The sequence below is a fragment of the Peromyscus maniculatus genome, chromosome 21, assembly GCF_049852395.1.
Source record: "Peromyscus maniculatus bairdii isolate BWxNUB_F1_BW_parent chromosome 21, HU_Pman_BW_mat_3.1, whole genome shotgun sequence".
Classification (NCBI taxonomy): domain Eukaryota; kingdom Metazoa; phylum Chordata; class Mammalia; order Rodentia; family Cricetidae; genus Peromyscus; species Peromyscus maniculatus.
In genome coordinates, this window is record NC_134872.1 from 50,447,579 (window position 1) to 50,469,952 (window position 22,374).

The 22,374-nt window shown below is 43.1% G+C and overlaps 1 protein-coding gene and 1 long non-coding RNA gene across 8 annotated transcripts in view; one reads left to right on the forward strand and one right to left on the reverse strand.

The window, feature by feature from the left end:
* Positions 1–3,009: 3,009 nt before the first annotated feature.
* Supt3h (SPT3 homolog, SAGA and STAGA complex component) overlaps positions 3,010–22,374 on the reverse strand; it is a 353,629-nt gene continuing 334,264 nt past the window's right edge. For 6 of the 7 annotated variants that reach the window (XM_042266211.2, XM_076557807.1, XM_076557811.1 and 3 more), the window contains one exon: positions 3,010–3,148. In XM_042266211.2, the coding sequence (XP_042122145.1) occupies positions 3,107–3,148 (42 nt within the window). In that variant the 3' untranslated portion in view covers positions 3,010–3,106. Of the gene's footprint in view, positions 3,168–22,374 lie in introns of all 7 variants that reach the window. The other variant, XM_042266210.2, reaches the window with a different exon arrangement.
* Positions 7,470–9,141, forward strand: LOC143269957 (uncharacterized). Its single transcript, XR_013046767.1, has 2 exons — positions 7,470–7,892; positions 8,435–9,141. It is a non-coding gene; the product is annotated as an uncharacterized LOC143269957 (long non-coding RNA).

Consider the following 22,374-nt stretch of genomic DNA (forward strand, 5'->3'; position numbering starts at 1 on the left):
CCAGAGCATACAGGAAACCATAAAAGGTTTTATGAGATGTATACATGGTTGATGGGAGAACTTAAATGCAACCTGGGAAGGCTCTATCTGCAGTCCAGGAGGAGATGAGAGCACACATTCTCTGTAGTGATTGATTTACTTCACACAAGGGTTATACGAGCCTCATTTATGAGTTATACTGAAAAAAATTCATAAATCTGAACTTTACAATTTCTAGAAAAATAAATTTATTTTCTTCCAGGCCACAGATCACCAGTTATGTTTACTTATCTTCTATGTGGGAAAACATTGAATGTGGGTTGTTTATTATTTTTTAAAAACAAAGAACAGACAGTAACACAGGAACTATATAGACAGCTTGAAAATATTTGTACTTCTGATGATTTTTTAAATAAAAACCTTGGCCCCTAAAATTGGAACATTATTTTTGAATCTCAACTATTATCATGTGTGAGGTCAGAAAAGGTCAGTGATGTGACCTCGAAAAGGCACTTCCAGAAAGTCACACTTCTGAATTTAGGGGGCAGGAGAAGTATTTTTGTTTCCTTTTACCCTTAGTCTAGAGGGCAGCATCAATTTTCCAGAAGAAAAGTCCTTTACTATTTGTGGGTTTATTTACTTTCAAGTTTGACCTCTAAAATACAAGGCATTACCAACAACAATGAAAACTCACCAGAAACTGTGTATTCACGCATGATTCCGAGTTGAGACCCATGTATAGACAGTTCATTTGCTAGCATAGTCTACTTCAGATTTCATTATTATGACTTCACATTTATGTTCTAGGGTGTATCTATAATTAGCATCATTAAGAAACAAGTTTACTTTATTGTGTGGGATAAATATGAGAAGTCTGGTGTGTCTTTAATATTCTCATGTAAATACAGGGTGGTGGGCTAAGAATGGGGCTGTAGGTTATCATGCATGGTCTCTTCCGGCCATTGCTGAGTGATCCAGGATGGTCATTTCCCCATCTTGGCCAGGCTCTTTTTCCTCTGTCAAGTGTGTGACGATTCTCAATGACCCTCATAGTTGTCTCTCTAACTATGATAGTATGTGGCACTTTAATCTTATGGGACAGTTTACTAAAGTGTTATTTCTGAGATTTCCTTCTGGTTTTTATCTATACACTATTCATAAAATTTTGTTTTACTTCAAATTTAGTTTTGTTTTAAGGGTAAGGAAAAGAACTTAAGTGTAGGAAAGAAAAAGAATTAAACTATTAATATTGAGCAATTATGGGCACATCTAGGCTGGCTCAGGACAGACACAAACGACCTTGTTTTATTCTAAATTCAGCTCTCTGGCTTATGATGAAAAGTGAAAGGTATTATGTGAACTCGCTGGGCAAAACCAGATTTTATAAATAATTACCTGTCAGACGGTTCAAGATAGACAAACATACAGCAGACCAACAAAAACACAGAGCTGTCGTGTTCTGAGAGAAATGTACGCTGAGTCTTCCTTCCCTGGGACTACAAGGAGATTAGGTAGAGTAAGACGAAGAGCAAAAACAAAACCCTGCATTTTCTGGCTTGTGCTACTTTCAAATATATAATGTGGGACAGAGACGGGTTTCCAATAGCAAAAATTAGCCCCTGAAAATTTCAGACCTTCTACGAGCCTGGCAGATGGAAACCAAATGCAGTAAGTGCTGCCATTCCCAAAGTAAGGATGTTGACTGCAGGGCGATAATTTTCCATGATTAAGGACGGCAAGGAAAATAAGGATGATGATAAAAAGAAGAGTTTAATCAGACTTCTCAACAGGCATGGGTAGAACATCAAAACCCTTTGGCGATTTTTGATATTAAATATCTGTTTTCCTGACGTGCACATTTCCCCCGAGAATGATTACCGCACATCAGGTAACGGCAGTGCCCAACAGCACGGACACGAGCATGCGGAGACTCTGCAGGGTCTGTTCACACAGAAACGTCTGCTCTTCTCTCTCACCCGCAGCTCTCACAGAATTAAAGACATAACCTCCGCCTCTGCAATTCATATTCCACCAGGAGCCGCACCCCTGCATCTGCTATAGCTGGGCTGTTCCCAGGGGTTACACTTCCTCATTTACTGGAGACAGTACCAGGCCAGCAGGGCGGTCGGCAGTGTATCAACCCATTCCAGACCAGGGGAGAGCTGGGGAGGAGTGGGTGAAGCTTAGGGTCCTTGTGCTCTTCCTTTGTGACTTTCCTTCTGAAAGGGTATGGAAGGTGTGTGTGTGTGTGTGTGTGTGTGTGTGTGTGTGTGTGTGTTATGAATGTGTGTGTGCCTGAGTGTGTGTGGTGTGTGTGCGTGTGCGTGTGTGTATTATGCATGTGTGTGCTAGTGTGCCTGTGTGCGTGTGGTGTGTGTGTATGTATGTGTGTAGTGTGAATGTGTCTGTGTGCACGTGGTGTGTGTGTGTGTGTGTGTGTGTGTGTGTGTGTGTATGTGTGTGTGTGGTGGCTTAGGAGAGGTACACCTGGAAAAGTGGGAAGTGAAGATGGATGAGGCAAGCTCTGTGAAACAGCAGGAGGAAGGCATGAAGTGACCCTGATAGCGAGTGGGTGACGGGAGAAGGGGGACCGGTGGCTTGTCCTGCCAGGTCAATCTCTGATGGGTGTGTGTTCATAGACTGACCACGTCTCTAAAGCACACACCGAGACCATCAACAATGCTGCAAAGCACAGTTGGTGGGTCACTGGGAAGGGAAGACTGACTCACTTTGTCTCTTTGTCCCAATCTGAATCATAAAAAGGCATCATATAAAAGGCAGACTAAACACTGGAGGGAAAAAAGCATAACACTGCTTTTAAGATTTATGAGCTGAGGGCAGCAAACCCATGCCCAATTCAAAATTCAAAATTGTGTGATGTGCATTCTTGTCCACCTACACACCATCCCCGACATCCTGCCATTAATTAGGCAAATGGCCCATTCAGTAAACGAGGCTAAGGAGGCTGGGAAGAGCTGCAGTCAGGCAGCTGAGAATGGAAAACAAAGTGGGTCACTCCCCAGGGCAGGAGAAGGTAAATTCATATTTTATTTTCAGCCAGGACAGGGAAGAATGACCTCGGGGTACCGTTCCCTCTCTTGTCGCGGCAGGCACAGCCATGGTCCCCTCAGCAGGCCAGGAAAGCCATCCCACTCCTTCGGTAGGCACTCTGTCAAAGACAAAGAAATCTGCAATGAATTATCACATCAAGTCAAACAAGGGGAGGAAGCAGAGGCTTTCTTCCTGTTTTGTAGACTGCTGGCTACAAGCTAATAGGGTGCTTAATATGAATAGTTCTGGTGGCAAAGCTCAAGCGACCGTTCTGTCTATTAAAGTCAGTGTGGTTAACAAGTGGTTAGGGAGTCTATTTTGGGGAAGTGGGTGATATGCAAAATAAGGCATCCCATTTTGTCCTGTTAATGGATTGCTGTTGGTTCAGCCAAGGAAGAGATGTGCTGGGTCTGTTTGTCTTTTGGAAACATGTGTTCTCTATTCCACATGCTCCATAGTCAGTTCTAACTAAGCATCTTAATAGTCTATAAATTACTGACTCACTACTGTCTTCCCAGGCCTGATTTATAGTCTGGAGGGGAAGGCTGTGGGAACAGACACCAACGGCGGCCTTTCCTCCTCTCCACAGTTTGGCCATCTAAAGGCACACTGCCCATTACTGGCAGTACGGACAACTCGAGTCTTTTAGTAGCTCCTCTCTGTAGATGCACATGGAGGCAGGCATACAGATGCTCATGGTGGGATAAATCGTCACTTTCAAAACCAGACACTAGTTGCAACAACACCACAAGGTATTCCAGGCAAGGAAAGCAATACTGCTCCTCTCACCTCCTGCTAAGGAGCCTGCATTTTGAAATGGGAAGACCAGGCCCACAGTGGCCTCCCATGACTTCTGGAATCTTACTTTGTGCTGAAGAGGAGCAGAGCTAAGAGTCAGGGCTGAGAAGGAGAGCCCCTCACTGGCATGCAACACATCATTGAACTGGAAACAGTCACACTCATACATTCAACTTACTGACAATGTGTTTTTAGAGAAGTGGACAAATGACAAAAACCTCCTATCAGGATCTCTTGCCCCTCTGAAGCCAACAACTCTGGGGCTAGCCTGGGGTCTGTGCATCTTTAGCCCAACACCTTCACTATCAGCAATCCTCCTGCAGGAACTTATCAGAGGCAGGCAGCCAAGATGGCTGAATAGAAGTCCTTGTGTACAGCTGTGCCTCAAAAGAGCCAGGACGAGAGTCGGCAAGGAGCCCAGAGAAAAGAAAGCAAGGTGCACCTTCAAGCCCTCCAGAGCAGGGGTGAGAACAGGGAAGTGGGAAATGCCAGCGGCTCCTGAACAGCAGCCTCGCCAAGACCCGCTCTGACCTAAAGAGGGAACTCCCTACCTACCGCCATCCCCAACGCAAACTGCCGCAGCAGCATACTGCTAGACGCCAATGTGCCTTAGGGGCCAAGAGCCAAGCCTCTGAGGACTTGGGAGATTGGGGGAAGACAGTCCTTTCAATGTCCCATAGCTTCAGGACCATCGTCTGTGACAGTCACAGGTCTGAGGCCTTGCTTGCTTGCCTAACGGCACCTAGTAAAGGGTCTTCTTTCCAACCTACAGCACTGGGACTGAGGCTGTGGTAAACTCCAGGCTCTGTCCCCACCTGTCCATGATCTAGGAAGGTTCTATCGCATTGCACAGTCCAGGAATGCAGCTGCCAGCACCCAACCTCTAGCACCTCTGTGTACACGCAGGTGAAACTAGGGTAGCTTGCTCTCCCAGCCCACAGCCTGTCCCTGGCTACCATGGGCAGGTCACATCCATGTCTTGCAGACAGAGAGCTGTGGTTGCCAATGCTTCAGATCTTGTCCCAGCTGAGCTTTTTCCATGTAACCTGAGGACAAGCCTGTCTTGTGCTCTAGGAGGCTAGATACCAAAGTCACATATCAGACTACTGTGCTCAGCCCATGGGGCCTAGTGAAGGTCTCCTCCATGTCTTATGCCTCCAGATGTGTGGACACATGTGTCATAAGTCCAAATGTTACCTGCATAGGCCTTGGGAGACCTAGGAGTGATTTCTTTCACAGCCTTGGGACCATAGTTGGTGACAAAACCCCTGATGGTAGTATGCACATCCTTCGGGGCCAGGAGACGGTCCAGGGCTCTGTGAAGGTGTCTAACGGTGCTACTAGCTGTGCCGTCCCACACTCACGCTGAGAGTCCCTCAACACTGTGACTTGGGGACTCTGAATACACAAACATTTAGTCTCCTGTGATTCCTCCCGGGTACATATTCCACACCATTACAGCTATGACAAGGGACAGCACAAGCCATTAGCAGTGTGTGACTGCAGAGTCTGAAGACACACACCTTTGGAAGCCTAAGTTTATTTCGATGTCTTACAACTACGCTCACAAAATGTTTTAGGAGCAATTACAGTTCAGACTATGGATGGCATCAAAGACAAAGAAATGATACAGATGTTTTGAGCTCCATTATCAAACTCATAGCACTGATCCAACCACCACAGCATGCATCCACCTGGCATCTGACATCCCATTTAAATAAGAAATAAAACAAAAACCAAATCTCAAAATTTCCCAGGACAGTTACTTCATAAAATTAGAGGCAAATGTTACCAGATGTACAGACATCAATGTAGAAATGCTGATAACATGACAGGAAACATGATACTTCAAATAAATAATAATTCTTCACAATAGATTCCAATTTAAAGAAAATCTACAAGCCCTTAAAAAATCCAAAATTAATGATCCTTAGTAAATTCATTGAGATAAAAGAGAATACTGATGTATACTATGAAGAAATCACAAAAATAACTTAGAATATGAATGAGAAATTCACCAAAGATATAGAAATTATAAAGGAGAGCTAAAACTTTAATTAATGAAATTAAAGATGAAGCAGAGAATTTACATAAGAGAATAAACAGAAGAAGGGATTTCTAAACTCTAGAATTAACCTAGTCAACTAAAAAAAATCAGATGAAGAAAACCCACAAAACTTATAGAACACATATATTTGAACAAGTATTTGTCTTATGGGAATTTCACAAAGTGAAGAACATAGAAAAAAAACATGAAAACATATCACTAAATAATAGCTGAAAAGGACCCAAATCTTCAAAGAGACACGGTTACCCAGATATAATAAACTCAAAGGACCCTGACTGCATTTAAAGAAAATAGATTTTCAATCAAAACTTGTAATATAATGCTAAAAGTACATGACCAGGAGAAACCTGAAATTCAGCAAGAGAAAAGCATCAAGTCCCATTAGAGGGACTTACATTACACTTACAGCAGCTCATTCAACCGAACTGTTACGGGTCAGAAAAGAGTAGGATGGCATGTGCAAAATACTGACAGAAACACACCCTGCCCTAAGAATATTATGCCCAACCAAACTATCCTTCAGAAATGTTCCTCAGGAAAGCAGACACTGAAGGAAATCACCATTACCAGATAAGCTGTACAAGAGATACTTAAGGATACATCCACGAAAAACAAAAGGGTGATAACTACCAGCATGAAACCACCAATATTCCACCTTTAATCTCAGCACTCGGGAGGCAGAGGCAGGTGGATCTCTGTGAGTTCGAGGCCAGCCTGGTCTACAAAGCGAGTGCCAGGAAAGGAGCAAAGCTACACAGAAAAACCCTGCCTTGAAAAACCAATAAATAAATAAATAAATAATAAAAGGAGAAATTTCACATCTGTCAACAATATGATGATAAATGAGTTAAATTCATCAACCAAAAAGCAGGAATAGCTGAATGGGTTAAAAACACAAGTGCCAACTATATGCTACCTAGAGGGATCTCACTTCACCAGTAAAGATTAAAGATTGGAAAAAGATATACAACAAATATGAAACAAGTCAGCAAGAGTCCTATAGCATTAGAACAAAGCAGACTTCAAATTAAAAAAAGAAAAACTGCCAATGGTCAAAGAAGCTCCTTATATATTAGTGAAAGGGTAAATTCAGCCAGAAGGCACAACTAAAGACATATGCACCCAACCTACTAGCTACAAAGGAAGGATAGACTGGACTACAACACTTTTTGGGGACTTCACTACTCCACTTTTGTCGATGGGCGATGATGGAAGCTTTAAAATCTTAAAAACATTATTTTCTGTGTATGAAAGTTTTGCCTCTGTCCTTTGAGTCTAGAAGAAGGTGTCGAACACCCCGGAACTGGAGTTACAGTGGTTATGAACTGCCATGTGGGTGCTAAGAACTTGGCCCCAGGTTCTCTGCCTAGGCAGAAAGTGCTCCTAGTCACTGAGCTGTCCCTCCAGCTAGCTCCCCAACAAGGAAACATCTTAGTTGAGTCATATTGTAAAGTAAATGGATTTTACAGACATTTACACAGCATTTTACTGAGGCATAATTCACATTCTTCTCATCAGCACTTGGATATCTCCAGGACAAATCATCTGTTGGGCCAGACATGAAGTCACAATACCCTTAAAAACCCTGAAATTCTATTGTCTGCTCAGATGACAATAGATGAGAACCATGAATCACAAAGAAAAACGTAGACGACAGATGTTAACCAATATGTGCACTGGAGGGGCTGGAGGGAGACGTCACTTCTGAAACAAGCGACATGACAACACAGCAAATGTGAGAGACGTAACATCAGGAAAGTCACTAGAAATCCCACGTCTAAACAACAGAGGCCCTCACACAGACCCCAGGGAAGCAGAGGAACTCCCGAAGCGGGAGGAAGGAGACCAGAGCAGAGCAGAAACGGAGACAAAATGTTTATGCAGAAGAATACTGCTACCAAGAGCAACAGACAGAGTGCTCACAATCCACACCAAGTCAACAACTTTCTTAGCAGAAATGGAAACATCACTCTAAGCCTTGCTCCCAGTTCCCTCTGTGAGCTCCTTTAACCCCGACTGTGCTGGACGCAGAACACTTGGACTGAAGCAAACACCCTGATATGGACTAGAACATTCTGTCTGTCTCCCGAGACTGCTGGGGAACAGGCTCACTGACTGTGGGGAGGGACAGAAAGAGCTGCCCTATAAGACAGACAGGTCAGGGGCTTAGCCTTGACTGAGCCCTAGCAATGGTCATCCAAGAGGCTTATGGGAGGGGTGATAGTTCAGCTCTCGACTCTGATAGTTTACATTTTACAAACACAATGGCAGCCCTTTATGTAACCTTGTACTTGACACATCCAGGGAGGTGTGGGGACCTGCGAGTGAAGGGAGTTTCTTCCTACAGGGGAGTGGATAGATGGTCTTTGCTTGGGGAGGGAGGCTCAGCGGGAGACGGAGGCTTGGCTAGTTTATCTGAGAAATGAGCAGGTTTAACCTTTCCAGGTGGGTGGGATGAAATGTCTCTAAGGATCAGGAAGGAGCCTTTCCAGAGACGAGTCCACTTCCACAGCTGGTTTATCACTGTCCTTTACACAGACCACAGGCTTTAACAGAAGCTCCTCCAGGAGCCCGGCTGAGGGGAAAGTCACGCTTAGAGCTGCCCAGTGTCTGGGAGTTCTCTTCTAGTGCTAACACAAAGGAACAAACAAGCCTGTGGAATCAACAAGGGCAAGTCAGCCAGCCAAAGCCCGGGGCCCTACTGAGAACTGCTGCTCCGGCCTTGTGATATGTGATGGATGGATGTCCCCGTGGAAGCAAGCAGGGAACATCCCAAATTTGGCATACTTTCCTGTCAAGAAAGCAACTCCACAGGAAGATGGAGGAAGACAACTCATCTCCGTGTCAACTGTGAATTTCATGTGTTGTGCTGTGAATGTGGAAACTAAATTTAAACGCGGCCTGGCATGAGGCCTTCCAGAACACACCCCTCACAGATTGCTTTGTAGTTCACTTTCTTCTGTGGAATCCCGTGCAGGAGTCCCAGGCCCGTATCTTTGCACGTATTTCTGATTACAGAATTCAGGCTGTCTGGAAACAGCCAGCCCCCACCCACAGCATTAGCCTTCTCCCAGACAACCTGCAGCTGCTACCTGCTCTCCACCCCGTGAGCTTCACTGTCATCAAATCGAGCTGGCTTCAATGGCACTTGCTACTTTGTGAATCTGTTAAAAGCTCAAATATTTTAGCATCTCTCAAAGTTAGCTGTAAAGATGACAATGATAATTAAAAATTGAACTTTTAAATTTCTGGTTGTTTTTATACTTTTAAAAGTTGAGACTACAGCTGATTCTCAGTTTTTGACATTAGAAACAATTCTTTCGCTGGGCAGTGGTGGCGCACGCCTTTAATCCCAGCACTCGGGAGGCAGAGCCAGGTGGATCTCTGTGAGTTTGAGGCCAGCCTGGGCTACCAAGTGAGTCCCAGGAAAGGCGCAAAGCTACACAGAGAAACCCTGTCTCGGGGAAAAAAAAAAAAAAAAAGAAATTCTTTCAACTGCACATGACTGGGCGTTTCAGAAGTGTGAGCTGTATGTTCAGATTAGTATTTTTTTTTTTTATCTGTACTTGGATAAGCTAGTGAGAACACTTAACCTCCAAATTGGTGTACTTCTGTCTTTAAAACTATAAACTTATCCCGTAATTCCAACACACACTGTTGAATGTTTCATGTGCCAGACATCTGATAAACCAGTAACTGCAGATTAGAACTCTCCCTTCCTCTTCCTAGCTCAGACTTAGATTTCATTTTACTTTCACTTCCCCGAATTTCTGCTTTTCAAACTTTTCACACAAAAGAGCAATAATTCTGTGTGAGGCCCCAACAAATACTTCACTTCTCACGGGCCTAACAGAGGCGGCTTGGATTCCACTGAGTTCCTCCTATGCCTTCGCTTAATCTGACTTCCCCTGGGCTCCCCTCTCCCCCGGGCTCCCCTCTTCCCCGGGCTCCCCTCTCCCCCGGGCTCCCCTCTCCCCTGGGCTCCCCTCTCCCCTGGGCTCCGCTCTCCCCTGGGCTCCCTTCTCCCCTGGGCTCCCCTCTCCCCTGGGCTCCCCTCTCCCCTGGGCTCCGCTCTCCCCTGGGCTGAAGCACACTATGCTGGGTGGTGCAGGGACATGGAGACAACTGAGACAGACCCATGTCTCTGGGCTTCCAACTGAACACCAGTGCTTTGACTCCCACAAAGAAAATGTGTGAAAAGAGCCATTCTCAAGGGGAAAAGGAGAGAACAAAGTGGCCTTTTTGTTTGCTTTTAATCTAAACGATATTTTATTTTAAATAAAAATAAAAAAGCTTGAGATTTTTGTATTTCTCAAAATATGGAGGGAAAAGATGAAAACTGTGCAAACACATGGTTTTATGGTTTATGAAGTACTTCCACGTCCACATCTAACTTGAGCCTTGCCACAGACAAGTTCAAAGGGTCTCAGATTTTAGAACTGTATGACTACTGAGTAGTAGATAGAGAATTTAAAACACAGGGCCCACATTCTTCCCATATTCCACAGTCTTACATTCAAACCACCCCATCCCCTAAGCTAGCATAATTTATTCTATCTGGATTACTATTGACACAACAAACTGAAATCTTGCTGAACATGACCTAGGGGTAAATTAAGATTTAAAGTCCATCAGGCTGATAAAATATTTCAGAGTGCAGGAACAGTTCTTGGAGGTCAACCACCTTTAGCTTGGAGGCATTCTCAACCAGAACTTATTTTCCAGGCTACATTGAAGAATACTATGTAGAAAACTACGTCCAAATCACTTGGAGACCTTAAAAAAACCAAACTGGGCATGGCGGGAGGGTCTTGTAATCTTGGAGCTGGTGAATCAGAGACAGGCAGATCCCTGGGGCCTTGCCTACTTGGTGAGTTCTCGGCTACCCTAGGCTACTTAGTGAGTTCCAGGATATTGAGAAACCTGTCTTGAAAACAAAAATGGACAAGTAGTCGAGGAACCATGGTCAAGGTTGTCTTCTGGCCTTCACACACACATGCATGCACACAGACAGACAGACAGACACACACACACACATCAGAGCACTTAGGGTCTAGCGTAGTTTAGAAGTACACCTTGGGGCTTTGGAGGCAACGTGAGGGCTGCTAAGGTCATAGCATGGCTATATCATTAACAGGTCCCTAAGACGGTTTGGCCATAAATGGCCACTTTCAGAATCTGTTGTGATCGTGCGGCAAGCAGTATTTCTCAGTGAACAGCCCAACATGAGCATCTGATGAACTTGATGCTCACAGTACGGCTTCTCCCCAGACCACTGATGCTTGCTTCTGTGTAATGTGTCTCACTGTAAGCTGTCTACAGACTGCTCATGTGTTTTCCTTGCCAGATGCTGAGATGCCACCCTTAAGGGACACAGCTGGGATGCTAGCCACAACATGTTTAATACCATAGACAAAGGGATTTGGAAAATAAGCCCGTGAGACTAAGTTGAATAAACCCTTTGTTAACATCTAGAATCAAGGAACAATAGTACTGGAATTAGGTTATGTCTTTGTGAATTTCTACATCTCAGTTTTAACAGATGAAGACAGTAATGCCCAAAGGGAGGGACCCATCAATGGTGCTGTAGGGAGGGCCTGGGGACCCTGACCCAGTCTGGGGCTCTTCATTTACACTCCCGACTCTGTTCAGAGCTGTGTATTTATCCCCAACAGGGAAACAGATGTAAGGAAAAAAAGGTTTTTCTGGGTTAAGAGCCCTTGGGAATGGAACAAAAGCAGGAGTCGGGGTAAAGACTTAACACCCCAGAGAGTACAGCAGGGTAGCTGGAAGCTTCTACCCCATTTCTGACTCTTGTATAGGATTCACAATGCTTGGAGGGCTGTTCCAGCCGAGTGCTACAAGTGATCATTTTGATGAATGGATGAAATATCCAAACAGTTAAGCTAACATTGGACAGGGCTTCTGCAGTGAAGGTGTGTGTCTTTGGGACCTTCGAGACACCCATGTGTTTCTGGTGAAGGTCTTACCAAGGCTGTGTCTGGGGTCTGACTCAAGCTTGGACACATACCACAGCTTGCTAGGGGTCTGCTGGAGTTGGCTGACTGTGCTGAATGTGAGTGACAATAAAAAGGTTTGGCACATACATGGACTAAATGTAGGACAGACTTTATGCCACAGGTCTCCTGAGTGCTTCATTCCACAGGGGTGAGATCGACTTCTGTAGGCCTGCATGGCTCTGCTGGGAGGGAGTGTCAGGGAGGCAGTGGTTTGAACTGGGAGTGAAGGGTTTCATCAGTCTGTACTAAATGCCTGGCTTACTGGAATATTCAGTTGAGCTGGGGCTCTGGAGGTAGGTAATTTCCGAGTTTTACACACAAAGGTGTGGGTCAACTGAATTGGCTTCCTTTATACCCCACTTTCCAGTAAGCAGGCTGTTTGTCCACCACCAGCCTTTTCCTTTAAAACACTTTTTATTTATTCAGTTTTTAGTATTTTCATAAACGGTTTAGTAAGCCTAGAAAAGAACGGGTTTATGTTTTCATACAGATCCACATGTACGCTCATCCTTGTCCCCATTACCTTCCCTTTTCCCCTCACGCTGGTCCTCTCATCCCACCCCACGTTTATATATTATCTAGACTCTGGATGTGAGAGAAAACATACAGTATCTGTCAGGGACTAGCTTGTTTTGCTTAGCACAATCTCCTGTCCCATCCATTTCCCTGAAATTGACAGATGACTGAATAAAACTCTGTTGCGCATTTATACACTGGTGTGAACTAGCCTTCTCTCTCTCTCTTCTGGAAGCAACAATGGAGATTATATAAAGTTGTTTCACATTTGAGAAAGATTGCCTCAAATCCATAGACCCCATAGACTCAAACTCAGCCATGCCCCTGTGGGTTTGCTGGATTCAAATCTGAACCCTTCCTGGTCCCTATATTTGCCTCAGGAAATGACTGTCCACAGAGCATATTGCTTTGCTTTAACACAATAATCTTTGAAACTCTGGGACTTCATATCAAAGCTATGTAATAGTTTCTTAAAAGATTAAAAAAAAGCCTCCTTTCTTTGCTGCTCTGTGTCTGCCTATGGCCAAAAGATTGAATTATAATGAATAAATCTGAATGGTGGTTTGAGACACTTAAAATCAAAGTGGAAATCATGACTGAATTTCATTAGCAAGCATAAATACAAATAGGCACAGCTTGTTTTGCAACACTACAATGTGACTTTTCTCCTTTTGGTAATTTCACTCCGACTCTGGTATTTCAGAGAATCTAAATTGAACCATATGAGGGATAGTTTTGTAAATGTGGAAAACTCTTCATTAGATGTTTTCCCTTTTCTAGACTTCCCTCATGTTATAGATACCCTGGGAAAAGTCATGGTGGGACCTGGTCAGATGGCACAGTCTTGATTTGAGAGTGGCAGGGGGAATGCCCTTTAAAAAAGAGCTCTTCTTTGACTGGCAAAAACGGGAAAAAAGATACAGCATTAGAACCTTTTCTACTGCACGTACTCTGGGCCTTATAGACCTAGAGGGACTGTCTGCCTGCCTCTGGGGATAAGTCTTACTATATACCTCAGGCTGGACTCACACTCTATCCTCCTTGTCAGCCTCCCAAGCACTGGGATTCCAAACGTGTGCCACCACACTCTGTCATTTTGTGAAGGCTGTGTTCTGACTGTGTTTCAGATTCCTACGCCATTAAATGCTTGGGATATTGCCAATTTGGTTTGGCCTTCTAAATACAAAAATCTCTAAATGTAGTTATTAGAAGTTATCATTTCTAATTGCCCAAGTCACTTAAAATTACATGAGAGATGTATTAGTTCTTCTGTTATTGTTCTTATTAAGCAAAATAATTTAGTGGCTGATATAAGTCATATAGTATTTTAGAACAAAAAGGTTTTTGTGTCAACTTTAGAAATTTTATGAGATGAAAAGGTATATAACTCCCATGTAAACACCAGTCTTTCCATAATAAAGTATATACTTAAACACATTAAAAGTTAATAATTAATACCAGTAATGTGAAGCTTTTATTCAGCTACTTTATGCATCATTGACATACAAAGGTCTACCATTATCCCAAGTAGCAAATGTACCTGGGACACATGTAAAAGGTGCTAAAGTGGCAGGAGCTCCCCCAGAAACAAGAAGGGTGGGACTCAGCCCTATCAACCATTAATCTCTTTCCCTTAATTGACCAATTGCCCCCTGAAGGCACGGACTTGGCTATTTGATTTATCTTTCTGTGTTCAGGGTATAACCAATGCTTCGGGGGTAATCAAATTCAGCAGCACATCACAAAGACCATACACCACAACAGAAATGGTTTCAATCCAGGGATATGAGGAATATTCAACACATGAAACCAACAAACATAACACATCACATTAAAAGAATGAAGGATAAAAATAATCATCTTGTTCAATAAAGGAAAATATTTGATAAGATTCAACATTCTCCATGACAAGAAAGTAGGCACAGGAGTATCAGAATTCATCAAATAAGGGCTGGATAGGAAAGATCCATAGCCAACACTGTAACATCGGCAGCAGAACAAGGGTGTACAGACTCACTCTTATTCAGTACAGCACTAAGAGTTTAGCAATTAGGCAAGAAAAAAGACATAAAAATAGGAAAGGAGGAAGTTAAATGATCTGTTTGCAGATGGCACAATCTTCTATGAATCTAAACCTAAATATCCCACAAAAATCTTTGAATTGATAAATTCATTAAGGTAGCAAGGTGCAAAGTAAACATATAAAAATAGCTTCACTAATGATTTGCTGGTTAAGAAATCAAAAGCAATCCCATTCATGATAGAATTAAAAACTTAGAATACCTAGGAAGAAACTTAACAAAGAGCTCTATAATGTAAATTACAAAATAATGACAAAAGAAATCAAAGAAGATATCCAAAGTCAGAAAGAGATCCCATGTTCATGGTTGGAAAGATTAACTGTTAAAATGTCCCTTAACCAACGTAATTTGCAGATTCAATGACATTCCTCTTCTTCACAGAACTGAAAAAACAACTCTGAAATTTCATATGCAAAAGACACTAAAAAGCTTGAGCAAAAAGAACAAAGTGAGAGGTACCATACTATTTGATTTCAAGGTACACTGCAGAGCTGTAGTAAGCCAGACAGCATGAAACTGGCACAAACTAGACACAGACACTAAAGGAAAAACCTAGCAACAGATCCACACATCTATGCTGATGCATTCTTGACAAAGCTGTCCAAAGCGTACACAGGAGAAAAGGGAGCCTCTTGAGAAAGGGGCCCTGGAGTAACTGGGAGGCCACATGCAGAAGAAGGAAACTTGAGTCTTATCTTTCACCTCATATTGAAATGAACTCAAAATGAAATCCAGCTATCTATTTCCAGTGAAATGGACGGAATGGGAGGATGCCATCTTAAGTGAGATAAGGTAGGTGTGGCATGTTAGTTGGTCTCCTTTTGCTGTGAGACCTGAGAGAGACAAATTAAAGGAGGCAAGATCATTTTGGGTCATGCTTTTGGAGGATTTGATCCATCATGGCAGAGGGCCATCCAAGACCATGTTCCTTATCTCGGCAGCTGGCCTTTTCCACCTCCTTATTTTATTCTATCTGCACAATCCCAGTCTAGTGGGATGGTGTTGCCTACATGCAGGGAGCCCCTTCATATCAGATGCACACATCAGTGTGTTCTACTGATCTTTTAGGCAGTTCTCAGTCCAATCAAGTTGACAGGGTTAACCATCACATGTCCACCCTTGTCACCTTGACAGCCACATACATCTCCTTAAATCCTAACATTCCATCCCTGTTGTCCATCACATAAGGCAAAACACCTCAGTCCATCTCCAAGAGTCCTCATAGTCTTAATAACTTCAACACTGTTCAAAGTATATCATGAAATGCAAGGCAAACTCTTAATTGTGGGTCACAAAGAATCAGAACCAACTATCATACTTTCAAAATGTCACTGTATGACACAGTAAACATTCTCATTCAGACAGAGGAAAATAGGAGATCAGAAAGGAAGGACCAGACTGAAGCAAGGCTGAAATCCATCAGGGCAACACCCCTATAGCTCTCTGTCTAGCAGAAGATAAAATGCCTGCCTGCCAATGATTGATACCAACTTCACTAAACAGCAAATGAATCATAATTCAGGTTCTTAAAAGTTTTTGAAGATAATGAACACTAGAAATGAAGAGACATCAGAATACAGTAGTTACTATCATATTTGGTAGCCATATGAAAAGGCATGTTTCTGTATAAACCTGCTATCATCCATCCCCCATCCATCCTCCCTCCCTCCCTCCCTCCCTCCCTCCCTCCCTCCCTCCCTCCCTCCCTCCCTCCCTCCCTTCCACCCACCCATCCACTCATTCATCGAATGAACCCTGCACCATATGGCAGACAGCGCAAGGTCACAGGGTGGTTCCTGTTCTCTGGGGATCACTGTGATGTGGGAGGAGAGCTGACAAACATGATGTATACATGAGCGCACAACAGACATCAGATCAGAGAGCAGCAGAGGTGGGAGCTGTTGGCTTAGGAGGCTTCTGGAAGCACGTGACACAGCTGAGACCTGAGCTGGGGATAACAGGTGATAAACAGGGACAGAAAACGCTCTAGGTTACATTCTAAGGGACAGTTGGACTATTTTGTTCTTAAATAGTCATCTATGGTGAAATCAGAGACAGCAACCCAGAATGTTTGCACGGGAAGGTTAACAAAGTCACCTAAGAATACCCATGATACCCATGATACACCAGCATTCTACTAATTGTTTGGGAGCACTGCTTTAGGGCCTGGCATAAATTCTTTATATTAATTTAAACTATTTCCTCAGCATTTATTTGAAAACTGAACAAAACAGCTGTGGACTGACAACAGATGACATGCTTCTCCCAAGCCCTCATATCTTCTTTACCCATAGTTAGGTGTTCTGGAAGCACTAGGAACATATTCTTCTAACTTGCAAATATTATACCCTTATATTTCTGTAACACATTGAAACCAATAGAACTTACCATGGACATTTGCAATTTGCCTTGGCCATTTTGAAGTTTTCCCTCCAAAATATTATAAACAAAAAGTTTCCCATGTGTGAAAGCTTACTCTGAACAGAGCTCTCATGTGAGATGACTAAATATTCTGACCTATGGAACTATCTCCTGAAATAGTATCCATGGGAACCTACAATGTGGTATAGTAGGAGAGTGTTCACTTTATTAGGTACTGAGTTAATTCTACAGGTAGGCTTTTGGAGTCCACAGTGATTAAGTTCTTGCACAGGCCTAGATTCCCCTTGTCATGCCATTGTCTAAGTCAACTGCTTACTGGTCAAATTACTTTAAAGATAGCAAGGAAATTTAGATTTATAAAGAATAAGTGGTCCAGCTGCACTTCTAACAGAGATAATTCTAATTAAGAATAATTTCAAAATATGTAATCTTATTAGTTAACAACAGATATTTAGAAGGCCTATGCAAAATTCAGCACCAATTCTAGAGTGAGTTGGCCAGAGCTGGATCTGAGTCAGTCTTACAAAAGACGATGCCTGACATTTTATGAACTTTTACTATGATCTTAGAAGCCTGGAAGAATCTCCTTTATTCTGCTCATGCAGCCCTCAAGTGAAATGGAAACAGTATTCCGTAAAGCACAGCCTCAGGATGGACAGTCTCCACCCTGAAAGGGCTCAAAGGACCACTTCAGCCAGGCTGCAGGAGAGAGCAAGCAGAGTTGTTTTGTGAATGGCCCCGTCTGTGCCTCTCCAGTCCATTTGCTGATGGCAGTGATGGACAGACTAGTCCGCCACTCACAATACGGGCTGACGTGTGACTGCAGCCAGCATCCTGTGCACCAGAACTGTGGGAGGTGAGAAGAGAGAAGCTCATACACACATGGCTGCCAGGAGAAAAGATGGGAGAGAGAGAGAAAAAAAAAAAAAACACCAAATGTAAAGAAATATAGTATTTCAATCAAAGTTTGAAATTTGTAAAAGTGGTTTTGGTCTCCATATAGTAAAAATATTTATCTAAGAAACTCCTAGTCGGGTGTGAACATCCTACTTCTAGTGGGATTTTGTTTGGCAAAGGGCTGTAAAAGAGTGGAAGCTAATACAGAGCATGTCTATAAACAAATTTATTTAGTTAGTACAGACTGACACATTCACTAGAGGATTTCAGCAATTATGTGTGTAAAACTATTTCCTATCGTGGTTTCCCTTTGTGATTCTGCTAATTTACTCAATCTAGGCCATTTTCATGCACTGACTGCTCTATCTTTAGCAACCCATGCTGAAATGAACATGTGGAGACTCTGCCTTCTTTCAAATTAAGATAAGCATAACTATATAGAGACATTAAAAAGTTAGGCTTTTAGTTAAAAAAAAAATGAAGCTTGTAATATCTTAAAACACGATGTTGTAATTTAACCCTGGAGAAATTTAGGTTTGGAATACAGAAGTATTTGGCAAAATGCGAGGTCTGAGTAAGCATCAAGCATGTGTTTTTGCATTTCACCTTTGTATTTTTTTATTATAATTATAATAAGATATAGTAAAATCTAAAATAGTTATGAATCATACTAGCCATGCGCCAGAGCATGAGTGGGCCATCCTAGAAGAGTATGGCAGGATCCTGCTATTCAAAGACAGAGGACTCGGGTGAGCTAGTGTTGAGCCACTAAAGTCTCCAGCATGGAGTCTCATCATCAGTGTCTTGAGAGTTGTCTGTGTTGAATGTAGAGAGGTACGGTGGGATGATAGCAAAGATCAGCTTCCTGATCCCCACTCCATTTTATCCACCTACAGGGACAAGCCACCTCTACTGAAAATAAGCAGCTAGAGGGGAGGGGTTCTATTGTGCAATTGTTCTAGAGTTATTCTGTAATTAATGGTCTTCAAAAATGTTGAAAATTTCTGGTGATAACAAAGAGGTAACGATGGCAAATTTGTGGACCAGTCATTTGACAAGTATCACGCTGAGCTTCTTTTCTTCTTCTTCTTTTCAGTTTATTCCACCACGATAAACTCAACAAGGCCATTTGTATGGTTCACACACTGCTGCTAATCTTGTAATGCTTTTATTAGCATATGCTAATTATATATAATAATGGGTTTCATCGTGACATTTTCATAATGTATTTTGACCATATCATTCCTGTGACCCTCTTTTGTCCCCCCTCCCCTTTCATTAATCCCTATCCTCTTCCTACCAAGGCTGCTCTTCAACTTTCTTTTTTGGGGGGTGTATATGATCCATGAGTTTCATTATAGTTGTTTACAGAACCAAGGTGGAGGTTTGTTTACAGGATCATGGGTACCTTCCCAGGGACTACATCATTAACAAGTAGTGTTTCCCTCCTCCATCAACCATTCGTTTTCTCTAAATCCTCAGGGAGGGGAGGGGTCACATAAGCCCCACCTCCTCCACAGCTGGGGTCAGTCTTGTACAGATTGTGTGCAGCTGATCACAGATGCTGCGAATTCAAAAGTGCAACAGTCACTCCATGCCTGGACGGCAGGGTTCCACCCTTCTTCAGGCTCTTCATGTTCTTTCTAACCCTTCATTTGCATACTAGCCTTGGAGGGGATGATTTAGATATTCCATTCAAGAGGCATTTATTCTCAGTACTGTGGCAGGTACTTATGGTAAGTATATAATTTCAACAGGTTCTTCAAAAAGATACCAGTTCCTAGCACTAATGAATGTGACTTTGTTTGAAAATAGGCTCTTTTCAGATGTAATTTGATTAATTTGAGGTTGTTAGGGTAGTCCCTAATGCCACTGGCGTCCTTTTAGGAAGAGGCAGGCAGATTCAGGGAGGTCACCACAGAAGGATGAGGCAGAGACTGGAGTGATTTTATCTACAAGCCAGAGCATACTGAGAACCTGGTCACTACTGAAGGCTAGAAAAGGCATGGGATTGATTTGCTCTCAGCTCACAGCAAGAGTCAAGCCTGGGCTCAGACTTCTGGCCTCCAGAGCAGTGTGACAGTGGTTCCTTTGGTTTAAGCCACTCAGTAGGTGGTATTTTGTCACAGTAGTCCTAGAAAACTAATGCCAATGGTATCTACTTGCTCAGGCCATTTTCTTGTCAGATCTGTGTGGTGTGCAAGAAGGCATCCAGCTTCAACCCAGCCAGCCTGGAGTGGAGGCCATCGCTGAAGCCCTCAGAATCCCGAATCAGAGACAAATGTCTTGCCAATGTCAGCATCATGCATGCTCTGGGCTGAGAGGATCAATGTGAGATCAGCTGTACTTCTATCCGCCAGGAAAAATTTCCCATCTCCCATCTCCCATATCACATCTTCAAGACTGTGATACTTCCATCTTTAACACTGTGAAAATACCAGGAGAGAGAAAGCCAGTATCAATTACTGGCCTTCAAGGGAAAAGGTCTGCAGTTTTAAAAGCAGTTTCTTTTTGAGGCCAGGTCTCAGTAGGTGCAGGCTGGTTTCGAACTCTCCGACCCTGTCTCCACTGCCCAAGTTCTGGGATTACATGTGCAAATTACAAATCAGGCTTTATGCCATGTTGGGGATCATAACCCAGGCTTTATGCATACTAGGTAAGCACTCTACCAACCAGGCTACATCCTGAGCCCCAAAGCAAAGTTCTTGATAATGGACTTATACCAGTCAGTAAGATCAAATCCATTTCTTTCTGGATTACTAATTCCTAGGATCAGTAACTCCATCTTTGTAAGGTATAATGGGATGCTACAAAAATACATTATAGTGAAAAATGGTATTTGAGGAAAAAGGTTCCGGACACCCTCACTGGTACAGTTGTACTTCTGGTGGCCATAAACAGAAAGTGTGTAATGAAAGACTTCCGTAATATGATTAATTGAATTTTATTAATCACATTAGTCTCTCTGTACCATTGGAGAACATCCAAGATATGGATTCCCTCTGCAGATAGGCCACAGCATGTGTTTGGGTCTGGGGATTCCCTACTCTAGCTACAAGGCTCCTGGGAAGACTCATGCCCAAATGTGTTCCTGGCTGATATGTGATTACAAACTTGTTCATTAATTCTGAATTATTTATGAAGTGCCCTTGGCAGCCATAAAAATATGAATATGCTCTTACTTCCTGGTGGGCTGATATACACACCCAGGTATGAATGCAGGGCAGGTATGATAAGTGCTATGGAGACAAGTATGGTTGAGGGAGGGGACAGAGATGGGGTGATATTGTTTCCTCCCTGAGAAGGTGACACTCAAAGAGATGCACACCTTTAGTTCCAGTATTCGGGAATTAAGGCAGACAGATCTCTGTGAGTTATAGGTCAGGCTAGTCCACACTGAGTTCCAGGACAGCCAGGATCATGTAGAAAGATCCTGTCTTGCCGGGCGGTGGTGGCACACGCCTTTAATCCCAGCACTCGGGAGGCAGAGCCAGGTGGATCTCTGTGAGTTCGAGGCCAGCCTGGGCTACCAAGTGAGTTCCAGGAAAGGCGCAAAGCTACACAGAGAAACCCTGTCTCGAAAAACCAAAAGATCCTGTCTTAGACAGACAGACAGACAGACAGACAGACAACAAGGAACAAAAAACAAGAGTGAAAGAAGGGAGGAAGCCAGGCAGACAGCAAAGTGTAGACACCGGTGTGTTATGGCATACAAACGCAACAAGAGAAGGTGGGTGGGTGCAAAACTGAAATCCTATCTAAAAAGAAGTCTTTGTAAGAATGACAGGAACATGGAGAACCTGTTTTCTAGAACTTTCGCTCTCCCGTGTTTACTGTCTGTGCTAGGAACATAGTAGGCTCAGGAGAGTTAGTGAAATGGTCATGGTTCTTACTACACGGAAGCCTCTTTTTGGGCCAGTGCAACAGGGAAATGGAGAAAGACATACTTGGATAGATACACACGTGCTAAATTTGTGTGTACAGGTGCACACACATGAGCACACGTGTGAATATGCACATACAAAGCCTCAAAGGAAATGATGTTACAGCTCCACTCACACCCAAGTGAATAGGAGGCACACATTCTTCAAGCCAAAAGCAGGGGATTCTCTAATAGTTAGAGGTCTGTGCTAACGCTCTCATTGGCAAGGGCTGAGTGGGAGCCTAACTCATCTCTATTTGAAAGGAAGAAAGGAACCATTTCATAACAAGTCTTCCATTTTCTCTTTTTAACCTCTGGATAGGGCCAAAGTAGTTAAATTTTCTTTCCTCAGGTTTGATGTATTTTCCTCAAAAAGTCCTTTAAACCAGCAGTGCCTCACCCAGAATCTGACTGTCCCTAAGTCAATAGGGGAAAAGGTATACAAATGCCATCACCTCTGAAGTCACCTGGGAGAGCAAGATGTGCTCTGTCTATCACTGTTGGCCTTGATGCAGCAGCATGCAAATAGTATTTTTAAGGGCATCTCTACGTCCTTTATATATTATGTGTTACTTGAAACTTCTCTCTGTGTGTATGTATGTGTGTACATGTTTGCGTGTGTGCATGTGAGTATGGAGGCTAGAGATCACTACTGAGTGT